We start from the raw sequence: 12,642 nt of genomic DNA, 5'->3' as shown, positions 1-12,642 counted from the left end.
AGTAATGACAGCAGAATCATTACAGTATTTAGATTAATGATAGCAGAATCATTACAGTATTTACAGTAATGGTAGCAGAATCATGACAGTATTTAAAGTAATGATAGCAGAATCATGACAGTATTTAGAGTAATGATAGCAGAATCATTACATTATTTAGTGTAATGATAGCAGAATCATTACATTATTTAGAGTAATGATAGCAGAATCATTACATTATTTAGAGTAATGATAACAGATTCCTTACAGTATTTAGAGTAATGATATCAGAATCATTACATTATTTAGAGTAATGACAGCAGAATCATTACAGTATTTAGATTAATACATGTAATAGCAGAATCATGACAGTATTTAGAGTAATGATAGCAGAATCATGACAGTATTTAGAGTAATGATAGCAGAATCATGACAGTATTTAGAGTAATGATAGCAGAATCATGACATTATTTAGTGTAATGATAGCAGAATCATGACAGTATTTAAAGTAATGATAGCAGAATCATGACAGTATTTAGAGTAATGGTAGCAGAATCATGACAATATTTAGAGTAATGATAGCAGAATCATGACAGTATTTAGAGTAATGATAGCAGAATCATGACAGTATTTAGAGTAATGATAGCAGAATCATTACATTATTTAGTGTAATAATAGCAGAATCATTACATTATTTAGAGTAATGATAGCAGAATCATTACATTATTTAGAGTAATGATAACATATTCTTTACAGTATTTAGAGTAATGATAGCAGAATCACTACATTATTAAAATTTTAGGATAATGAAAGCAGAATCATTACATTACTTAGAGTAACAATAGCAGAGACATTACAGTATTGATAGTAATACTTGCAGAATCATAACAGTATTTGGAGTATTGAAAGTGACGGAGTTACTTTTATTTTTACTATTGGTCACAAAAAGGTTATTTTTATTCTTTGTTTGTTAATAATGTAAGAAGGTATGAGCTTAAAAATATGGCTTGTATTCGTTGGGAAAAATAATAAATTTTTTTAAATCATTACATCCATTTTGCTGTGGGTTTAAAGAAACCAAGCACCTTTGATTCTCCTTTGTAAAATTTATTTTAACCGCGAAGAGGGATAGCAGTATGACATTTTTCTAGTCACCTCATTCAAGCCTTTGGTTGTTACTTTGAAAATATCAATGCCCCTTCATTGCCTCAGTTTTTTTCTCTGCAATTCTCAAAACTATTCAATTTTTGAGAATCGTAATTTATCCCCAAACGGTTCCCGGAACAGGCAAACTGAGCATTTTCAAGAAACTTTTCATCTAAAAGGTTTTTTTTTCTAACATTGAAAATTTCGGTTTATTTTTCTTTTCCTGTAGGCGGCAAGTGCACTTTTGACGTATTTTTTTGTCAACCGGTCACAACAACATATTTACATGAGTTTTTAAAACTCAGAAATGGCCCCTTTTGAAATTTTCTTTGCAGTCGTTTTCTTCTAACAGTGCTCTCTTGAGTTTTTCTTTAAAATAAGAAAATACTTCGTTATTTAAAAAAAAAAAAAACATTTTAAAACTTTTAACATTCATATGTATTGGGGGCATCATTAAATGCACATAATCATATTCCTTGACTAGTACAAGCAACATACATCAATGTTAAATTGTTCTAAAAGTTTGATTTTTGTGTGATATGTGACCATAAGTTAAAATACATAATGGTGTATTCCGTAACAATTTGAAACTGTGTAGCGTATGATTTATAGAAAAAATTATTTATTTGATAAGCCTCAGTGGCCGGGGTCTTCAGGAAACACTTGCCCATCAAAAATTTGTATATTTCGTACCATTCACCTTTTCGCCCCTCAAGTCTGAAAGAACTCATTTATGGTTACCTTATATCTTCATTTGTTATTAACCAAGTTACAGAGTTAGTTCCACTATAAATCATGCTAAGTGCACTGTGTTTCTTACTTCTTGTCACTTGCGTCTAGGGAAATTTTGCTTCTTTCAAAAAGGTAACCTGTCCAGCAAAGTTCGAGTACTAAGCTTTTGAAAACATGCAGACGTTTTGCCTCACCACTTAAGTACGGATGTCGCTGTGACTTAATACAAACATAAATAAATTATAATAAGTCATGCTATTTAAATCTGTTTACAATAAGTGTAATAAATGAATATGTTTTACCTTTCATTCGCTCTATTTTTCTGTCAACAATTTTCATTCTTTTTTCGGGTACTCCTGAAACAGAAAATAATTAAAGGGTTTTAATATACAATGACTTTTGGATATTTTTCTATAGTGGCTATTAAAGATTAAATAATTCAGTAATATGAGCAATACTATTATATGTACATTTAGTTTGGTTGTTAAAAAAAGAATGAAAGAATTTTTTCCCAGCAAACAGAATAAAAAAACCTATCATACCCGAACGCCCTTTCTTCGCAACAGTTGCTTTCGTTAAAATCTTTTTTGCTTCCATTGTTCCTTCTTTCGTTATTTTAACTTCATTTGCTAGATCAGAATATCGTAATTGAAGTTCCGAGTACAGTGACTTTTGCCAAGTACTACGAACATCTCCAAAAGAGGGCATATTATCAACAAGTGCCGTTTTGATTTCATCTTCTATATTGCCAAGCACGGATGCTCCGGTGGATTGTTTTAGAGTAAGAACAGCATCCCTTAGACATGTCCATGAGGTATTGAACTTCTCGTCAGTTACAAACTCTATGTTTGCAATATGTTGTAGACTGTTCCTAATTTCAGTAATATAACGAAGGCAATCTCTTTCATTTTGCTGCAACTGTTTTGGAAATAACTCTTTGAGCAATAATATCAGTAAAGTTACGTCCCATGTTTTAATATCCACGGAGTGAATAGCTGGGTAAATAAGAGCAAACTGATCTTCACTTATTCTGAAACGTTTCCGTAAAGTTTCGATTTCACCTCTTCGAAAATACAGGTAGTTCTCGATATCAGTAAATCTATGGATCATGTTCTGCCTTAGATATAAACAAGGCTCGTAAGGGTTTGGGGCAGATATTCACGATAAATGTTACCAGTCGATAATATTTGTCTGCCATCCTATAAAACAATACAAAATACGATATATAACATACTGATACATGCACGTACATTCTTATAACCATCCACACGTGTTTGTAATACACCTACAAAAATAGTTCGTGAACTGATTATTAGCAAATTATTTTACAATCAATTGGTATGTTACATAAATATGCTTAACATTTTCAAAACAATGCTGGCGTAAATTCTTAAGTGCTCAAAAGCGAGGGCTACTTCACTTTTAATGTGTGTTATACATGTATATACATCTATTGAACAAAATGTATTTTGCTGTATTGGTATCATGGTATAAGATCTAGTATGTGCTATAGTGATGTTAAGTGAAGAAGCAAACAATAATTGCCGATTATCATCGTTATCTCAGACCTAGTTTAAAGCGAAAAAATACATTTATTACATTTATTACATCTATCTTATTTTGACAACTTAAACATACTTCAAATTGAAAATTCATCAAATCGACCAGTTAATCTGTACAGGTTTTACTCATCAGTTTTTATTTCCGTTTTTTGCGGGAATGCGACTTAACTTTGTAAAAGTTATCATTCTACATGTCTGTCTTCCTCTTCAAAATAATCACAATCAATAATATTGTTATAACTTATAAACCTACATTATTCTGTAAATTGTGTGCATATCAGCAATATTGCAAATTTATGTTTTGTCCGACTAGTGATAAATATAACTTATTAAATATCCCTGTAACATTTTAACATTTATTCTAACCAAATATAGAGAAATAAGAAATATAATAAATCTTGTACATTTCGACAGCAGCATGCATTAGTGAAAATGAAAATAAATGAAAACATAGGCAACACAGAATTTTTAACAAAATTTTAAACTCACCTTACTTTATAAACCCTTTCAATTCAAAGAATTAAGAAAGCTAGTTACAGACATATCTGCCTTTTTTAGTAACAAACGGGTTTTCACATTTCTATTTTTACACGGGTAGTTATATTAACGGGTACTTATGTCATTTCCTAAAATAGAATTGGAATACCACCGTCTATATAAATGAAACTTTAAGATTTAACCGGGTGTACTTTGAAATTAACAACTTTATGCACAAGAAACATTCATATGGTGTGTTGAGTGTATAAAAATATTATTTGTTCGATGAAAAATAATTCAACTGTGCTCTTCAAAATATTAATTGGGCTAAGACCATGAAAACATGTGTATATATATCTGCACTTAAATACAGGGGAAGTTTCGTTTTTGTTCAATATATATATGTATATAAGTTTTAGCCCAATTAATATTTATATATATACTTAACACAAAAAGAAACGTCCCCTGTATTTAAGTCTAGATATACACAGAATAAAATGAAAATCGGGATTAAAGTAAACTTATATGTATGTATCGAAAGAGTATTTTATCGCGATTTATTTTGTGAAAAAACAAATGCTAAGAATTTATCCAAAAGGAGTGAAATGGTTGTTAATATGCACCCGACAAAATCACAAATTAATGTCAGATGTGTGAAGTTAGCTACTTACAGTCCCAGCGGTCATGCTACTTGAAGTTGGAGACCTAGCGGTCCAGCGGCCTGGTGGCGCGAAGATGGCGGCCTAGCCATCCAGCGGCCTGATAATGTGAAGTTGATGACATAACGGTACAGCGGCCAGAACCTAAAGTGTTGAAAAAGTTTGTCAAGAAAATTAAAACGACTCTTAATTAAGTTTTAATGACATATCTGGTCATTTTAAAGTTACATAAAAAATAAATAATCAAAACATATTCAGAAAGAATGGCCTGGAAACCTTTAATTTTACAGTTGTATAGATTTTATAAAAAGAGTAAAAACGGCACTATTTGAAGTTCTTTAGACATTTCTTTATATTAAAAAGATATTGATATTAAAAAGTTATATAAAACGAAAAAAATAACTTTAAGAGAACTTTTTGATATTTTATCTTTTTTGTGAAGTTGGCGGCCTAAACTTTGACAGTTGTAGAAATGTTAGAAAACAATTAAATCGGCATTTAATGTTGTTCTTAAGGCAATTCTCTCTACTTTAAGGATTTACAAAACGAAAAGAAATCTCTTTGCGATACATTTTTTATTTATCATTTTTGTGAAGTTGGCGGCCTGGCGGCCTAAATATTTTAATTTGTAGTCATGTTATAAAACAATAAAAACGGTACCAGACAATTATTGATACTTAAAATGTCTATTAAAAGAAAAAAATCTCTTTGACAGAACTTTTTGATATTATCATTTTTGTGAAATTGGCGGCGTAGCGGTCCAGCGGCCTAAAATTTTAATGTCAAAACGACTTTTTATAAAGTTTTATTTTTTGGCAGCTTCTGTATACACGATCATATATATCACACTTATATAGAATTATTTCATTTTATATATCTTCTAAAGGTTTTTGCTAAAGTGTATTGACATAACATAGAAACATATGTTGTCTGATATCCGTTGAAGTCGCAATGAACAATGGTAAAATTACGGTGGTGAAATTTTGATGTTTCGATGGCACGATAGTAAATACGCGAGTGTACGATGATAAAAACGCGATGTCACAAAAGTAAAAGAGAAAACACAAATGTACGAAAATTATAAAATAAAATGTTTTATTTTAAAACTGATTTATCCGTGAAATTATATTTTATAATTTCATATTGAAAATAATCAAAATATAATTTCAAAACTACTTTTTTAGTTTTTTTCCCCATGTGGTACCTCAATTTTATTTTTGCTGACAATTCTGACATTGTCAGGGCTGTTTAGAGAAAAAGTATTTAAAAGAAGAAAGCTTACGTCAGTTCATTCAAAAAACTTTTTTAAAAATGGCGGCCGCTTACATTTCATAAAGGTCTGATACAAGTTACAAATGTTACTGCACTGCAGCAACTGAGAAGCTCCGCGAAAAAAATGCGCTCATTACAGATACTTTACCAAATCATTACAAAATCGATGGAATTTGAATTTGGAAAAATATCGCTAAAATAATTATAAATGAAGAGGGATATTATATAGAGGATATTAAATGAGTGTAGGTTAATACTGAATTGTTTAATGAGTTGAATAAAATGTGAGCCTCTGGCGAGCAAAATATTATTTTATTTAACATGTTCAATAAATTCAGTATTGAACCTACACGAATATTATATGTTATTTTGGTTTTGGAGTGATATATGTGGATATATTACCTGTAAAAGATTTTATATCACCCGAGCCGTTAGGCGAGGGTGATATTTTATCTTGGCAGGTTATATATCCACATATATCACTCCAAAACCAAAATAATAATTTTATTACCCTTCCCCTGCCGAGTTTAGACGATTTTTTAAAATTCATTGCTTTTTTAAATGAAACGTCGAAATAAGATTCCCTTTAGGTTACCTCTTCGTCACAACATGACGTCACATAAATACATGACGTATTTTTCCCGTACTTAACGAATGTAAACAAGACAAAAGGAGTAGTCTATTGAACGCACTTTTTTGTAATTAATATCAAGCTTTCACAAGGTCATTTTTGTTTTCGATACTGATGGTAATATGTATCATTACTTTACTTTGGTAAATATTTATCATTTGACAGTTAAAAAGTGCTTTTTAATCGGAATTTACACCGCGTAAAATCGAACCGTACGCGCATCACCTTAGCGCATGTTGTTTACAACGTTGGGTACCCAACGGGGAAATTTAGTGTGTATATTACCCGTCTGGCTCGGTTATATCAATTTCTTTCGGGTGATCAATATCCAATCAAAAAGGCGGAAAAAATCTGGAAGGGTAATAAAATATTCTATCTATCACATTTCCTCAAAAAAGACTGTTTAAAATGCAAAAGAATCAATTTTTTCTTTGATACGCTAACATTTAGCGCGTTTTTACACTATGTTTGAATAACACAAATTAAGTCACGTCAAAATATATGAACGGTCGTGCAATACCATTTTATGAATTCGAAAAAATCGGAACATATCATTAAAAACAGTATTTCAAAAGTCCTCAGTAAAATTAGTTAAAAAATCGGCTTCAAACAGACAAATGTTTCATATCTGTTATTTAAGAAATAATATATCCCAAACTGTGATTTTATTGCTCAATAACATCACTGTTTGGAGTTCGGATGCGGGGAATTATATCACGAGGGCGTAGCCCGAGTGATATAATGATGCGCATCCGAACGACAAACAGTGATGTTATCAAGCAATAAAATCTCCGATTTGGATATATTATTTCGATTCTAACACGACATCAACAAATAAATGCTGCCGTACATGATATTTAGCTAAATTGCGCCTGATTTGTTTCCGTACTTATTGTCAGCGCGTCACATTTTTAGAGGTTACGTCACGTGTTTAATGATTACGTCACATATCTAAATATAGAACGTCAAACAGTGATTTTATAGCATAATAACACACACTTTCGGTTCTTCTATGTTCAATAGGGAAAAATGCGGGTCGTGTTAGAATATTCGAATAATTTCGAATTCATTTTATTGATTTTGTTGATAAAATATATAAATATAAACATATATATTCTTTATTATACATAGTCTCATCTACATGTATAAATATAAAACAGATAAATATACAACCCCAAGAGATTATTTTATATTCACCGGTTTCTGATGTCGAGTTTTATTATACCAACATGCTTTTAAGTGCGTTTGGCATTTAACTATGTACTGAATTAACTAAAACATTTCGAATGAAAACTGGAAGAAAAAAGTTGATAAAAACAGAGATAATAATATTTTCTTTAACATAATACTCATTTAGAAATATTTTTACAAGACCTAAATGAGCACGCAATATCACATTTTAGCTGTCGTCATACAGGTCATTTTAAATGAAATTTTCCTTGATTATATCTCATGTTAAGTTATAGTTAAAGTACAGAAAAATAACAAGGAAAATTAAGCTTGATAGAAAAGAAATATTACCCATCTTGATAATAATAGTGACACCTGGCTATGTTTTGTGTTTTTAATACACTGTAGTAAATAATTTATGAATCATTTAAGACAGTGTACACGCTAGACTGTTCAATTTCTCTAGATTCAACACATGTACTTGATGTTACTTTTATTTCATAACTATAGATAAAGACAATGATATAAGTATAGCAATTAAATGACGATATTCCCTTTATCCCTGGTTATAGCACAGAGCGATATTTGATATCGGTCTCGAACAAAGACCTGAACTCGCCCTATACTCAAATAAGCCATAGATCTATCTAACTTCATTCAATGCGAAAATACACACATATATAATGATAAAAGGGAATTAACTCAATCTTATCTAATCCTTAATCTATCAGCATTACGTCACTTAACATTTGAATATCTGTACTTCCAAAGATATTAATTTTACTCTTTTTGTTATATTTAGCTTCATAAGCAACATTATATAATCTTTGATAGTAATAATAATAATTATTAGTATCATTATTATTTATGTGAATCTGTCTATAGATCTACTCGATTTTCCAAATTTTGCTACAACCATACAAAAAAAAAAATGATTTTAGACAAATAATCTGCTCATTAGTTAAGCGAACGGGGGGGGGGGATTCACTCAATTTCTAAAGAAATACATATACATAGACAAAACTTAAAAATATCTTATAAAGTTTCTTGTCATCCTTTGCTCGTAGACCCTATTGTGACTGTTAAAATAACTCCCTTATTATCTAAAAACCATTTTACTCGCTGATTCCTTTACAAGTGCAGAATATACTGCAAGAACCTCTCTCCAATATGAGTTTGTTTGCCTTTCTTGTGACGACCATTGACTATGCGAAAAGTGAGGAAGCGTCACTATAAACTACTCTTGAGCTTATCTGAGACTGAAAATTATTCCTGGATTTACAATGTCTAACTGTTCAATATAAACTTTTATTTGGGAAATATTTCCCTCCGAAAGACAAATGTTAGAATCCCATGATCGAGACTGTAAAATATCAATACTCAGATAACGGGTAATTAATTATGTCAAGTGACAAACAAAGCTTGCCAATTTTAAAACTGACACACGCCTGTGGACTTCTAAATCTTGCAATAACTGCGAGGTAGTTGACTTAGCCTTTCAAATTCTCTCTTCTAAAACTATGATAATACTATCTCCAGAAATCAATTTTGCTTCTAAAAATTGCAAATTTTGTGTTGACCATGTTCGAAGCGTCCTCGCAGTTAAACCTAATACCCCAGAATTATTACGTTTTGAAACAGAAAAATCCACGGGACTGGACCATGAAGAAAAGGTACACTTCACTGAGAGTATTTTGCTGGCACGTTTCTCTTTTTTGACTAAATGCCTTCATGAAAGAAATGGTGTATGCGTCTTATCTAAATAAATCTAAAGGAGTTCAAGAAACGTAGTTTCTTCTTAAGTTTCTGAGATGTTAAAGATCTTTCACTTTCTACATTATGACATCATTAAACAGACACTGCTTACATTTTTTTATGAATAGAAAAATAAAATCGGAAATAATTTTTGCAATAAGAAGCAGATTTACCTTGGTCGAGTAAATATTTAAAACTACTTCTTGTTTCCGTTTTTAAAGCGCATCACTAGGAACTTGGTTGATGACATTATTTCGGAAGATAAAGATATTAAATTTGTTTGTATTTCATCTATCGGAGTCTGAAATTCCTGTCTCTGTAATCTAAGCTCATCCAAAACAAGCTTGCATTCATTTTGGAAAGCATGCGAACTGCCTTTGAGCACGTGGCGAAATGTCCGATTTCTTTTTCTGTCGTTTCAAGTACAAGCCTATTAATCACTAGAGAGTTAAGATTAACACATTTTTAGTCAAACGTCAAAAGCTGAATGTTCGATCTTACAAATTACTTTAGCACGAAATCTCGTGCAAAAACTACACAATCGGATAGTTTATTCGACCAATGGAAAATTATTTTATTCTCATTCACATTCATTCAACCAAGGGAAATTGTATTAATGGACAATTACAAATTAGCTTTAAATGATAAAGCTATTTGTTTGAATATCAGCAGAAAAAAAAATGTACATTTGTAATTTGTCTTATGGTTCTATACAAAAAAAGAAATCAGGTAGTGTGGAGATGTATGAGCTTAAGGCCAAATGTTTTTGTTGTTTTTTGCACACAGTTTAGGAAAAGGTCATCAAGTAGGGAAGGAAGAAACCCTTTCAAAAAGGCAGTAATTGTCTTACTGGTACAGGCGCTATACGGACAGACACAAGAACAATCTAGGCATACCACAAGAATCATTACTAGAATTTTCAAGAGCTAAATAATCAAAGACAATACTAGATAACTGTTACAGATCAAACACCATCTAGCTGCTAAATAAACCCTAACTAAATGTGGATGAATGAGGATTTAATATTAAAAGTAAAGCTGGAAGTGTAATGGGACGATCGATGGTTCATTTCCCCTCCAAATACCTCATTTAGCTAGAAGCACTCAACAAGACTAACAGTGATGAAATGCCTCTAAATATCCAAATAAAACACCTTCCTAAAGGTGTCAATCATAACCCTTATTTATTCCTTCTAAACGAGACACGGTAATAAAATAAACCTCTCCAAGCGAAATTCTAACAGTTGATTTGGTTACAAAAGGTGAAATAAAAGTAACACAGAAATGCTCATGTAGAAACATATAGAAAATAAACCAAATGACCATTACAAAAGTACTCAATGTCTTAAAAGAAAAAGAAACAGCTAAAATATCGCCTGCGAAGCAAGGCAGAGGACGAAAATCAAAACATTTCAGTCCCAATTGGTTTTAAGAACTGTCAGTCAGACAGTGCATCTGGCAAACATGTCTGAAGCTAACGCCATATTATTTTATTTCCTTAAATCTAAGTCTTCCAGTCGCTGCGCTGGATTATTTGCTATTAAAGCAGAACGATTGGTTATTCACGGTAGACCCTAGTAATTGTATTTTGTACGAATTTCGTAAAGTTTATAGTCAGCTTTGCAGCGGTGATGCCAAACCCAAGTGGGCATGTAATGCACATGTTTACATGAGCTAGCGTCATTTGTCTTATATTGCCTTAAAGAGAAAGATATAAGCTACTGCATGGCTAATTGGCTATGAAATCGGAACATGACGCATCTATTGGCACCGAATATTGATACACGTACATTTTATAAAGAACATTATTACTGCAGCAGTAATGACAGTGTCATGTAGGCATTTTATGGCCATATTCCTTGTGCTGACGTCATGTGTCTTATATGTTCGTATAGTGGAGACTTAAACAGATTTCACAGGCTAATTTACATTGAAATTCGATCAATGTGGAAGATATGTTAGGGTCTATAAAATGGTGCTTTTTACGATTAATCAAAGCGTTTGTTATCACAGAAGCGTCCATGTAAGCATCTGGTATTCAGATTTTATAAAGCTAGCGTCATGTGCCTTGTATTGCCGTAAAAAGAAGCCTATAAGCTATTGCATTGAGGTAATAAATAGATACAAAATCGCCGCAACACAAATACCATGTGGACGCGAAAAACAAAACTTGTTTGCTGTACGTTTTGAAGGGTTATAAACGAAAGATAAGTGAAAACGGAGAACGGTGACTTTAAGAAATGCTTATATTGTGATCATATAATTAAATGTAGTCTATGAAGATTTCGGTGAATATCCAAGTATATTGACCTGCGAATGTGACATTTGTTGACTTCCTTTTAAACATCTTTTTACCTTTAGCTCCACTTTTCGGAAAAGAAATGGAGCTATTGTCATGAACCTTTGTCGGCGTCGGGGTTGGTTAACCTTTAAGATCTATTTTATCAGAAACTATAAAAGCTTTTCATTTAAAATTTAGTATACATTTGCAGACTTCTGTCCCCTTTCCTATGTTTTGTTGTTGTTGTGTGTTTGTTTTACTATCCGTCACTGAGAGGTCTTGTCAGCATTATGGTTTATAGCTTCCAAATGTATTTATTTCAAACATGCATACTTCCACTGTCATCATCTGCTAATGCCGTTTTTGAGTTATATAAATTTACCTCAACTTTGACCAAACAAGCTTATAAAGACAGATAAGCTTAAATAGATAATACAATGATTAAGTTATTAACATTCGAGTAAAGAAAAGCAAATATTATATTTTGCACGAAAGGCTAAATTGAATAAAATGTTTGTTTAATTGGTCTACATTTTTGTGTATTTAAAAATCTTGAAAAGGGATAAATGTTGAATGTAAGATAATTGGAAGTACTAATTTTTTAAGTGAGTAAAATTATAGAAACATTTAATGTGGCTAATTATCATTATCAGATACTGATGTACATTTTTTTATCAACGGACTGTGTCTTATGTACATGTATTTTCTACTGTCTTCTGAATATCAGTCTTTGAGGTATGACTCGTTTTTGATACACACCTCAGCCACTTCAGATATAAAGTCCCTCAATAAAATACCACCTTTTTGTAATCAATCACGTTTTTGATATAAGTATGTCTTTTGCGGGAGGATTTAAGTGTGAATTCGCTAAAACTTGAAGATAGTAGTCTACCTTACCAAATGGCTTTTTGTAAACGTGGTCTTTACGGGAAGGCAGTTTGAATAGTATCTTAATAAGATACTAGTTTTCAACTTCTCT

General features: G+C 31.5%; 1 protein-coding gene across 1 annotated transcript; it reads right to left on the bottom strand.

Moving 5' to 3' along the window:
• Positions 1-1,426: 1,426 nt before the first annotated feature.
• Positions 1,427-3,995, bottom strand: LOC132758795 (uncharacterized). The gene is made up of 4 exons (XM_060750493.1): positions 3,909-3,995; positions 2,400-3,056; positions 2,160-2,213; positions 1,427-1,494 (listed from the first exon to the last, which is right to left on the bottom strand). Exons 2-4 carry the CDS (start codon positions 2,965-2,967, stop codon positions 1,427-1,429), a joined length of 690 nt encoding a protein of 229 aa, XP_060606476.1. The 5' UTR covers positions 2,968-3,056; positions 3,909-3,995.
• Positions 3,996-12,642: the final 8,647 nt, after the last annotated feature.

Source organism: Ruditapes philippinarum, unplaced genomic scaffold (genome assembly GCF_026571515.1).
Source record: "Ruditapes philippinarum isolate M1 unplaced genomic scaffold, ASM2657151v2 ctg5291_1_1_1_1, whole genome shotgun sequence".
In the NCBI taxonomy this organism is placed as follows: Eukaryota; Metazoa; Mollusca; class Bivalvia; order Venerida; family Veneridae; genus Ruditapes; species Ruditapes philippinarum.
The sequence above is the reverse complement of the archived record's forward strand: the minus strand, read 5'-3'. Positions and strand labels throughout refer to the sequence as shown.

Bases quoted from the DNA above. Each gene is read 5' to 3' on its own strand.
- LOC132758795 (XM_060750493.1), bottom strand. From the start codon at position 2,967: ATGATCCATAGATTTACTGATATCGAGAACTACCTGTATTTTCGAAGA. The intron at 2,214-2,399 runs GTATGATAGGTT...TTTCTGTTTCAG, and splicing joins TGCGAAGAAAGGGCGTTCGG to GAGTACCCGAAAAAAGAATG. The intron at 1,495-2,159 runs GTAAAACATATT...CTTATTTTAAAG, and splicing joins AAAAATAGAGCGAATGAAAG to AAAAACTCAAGAGAGCACTG.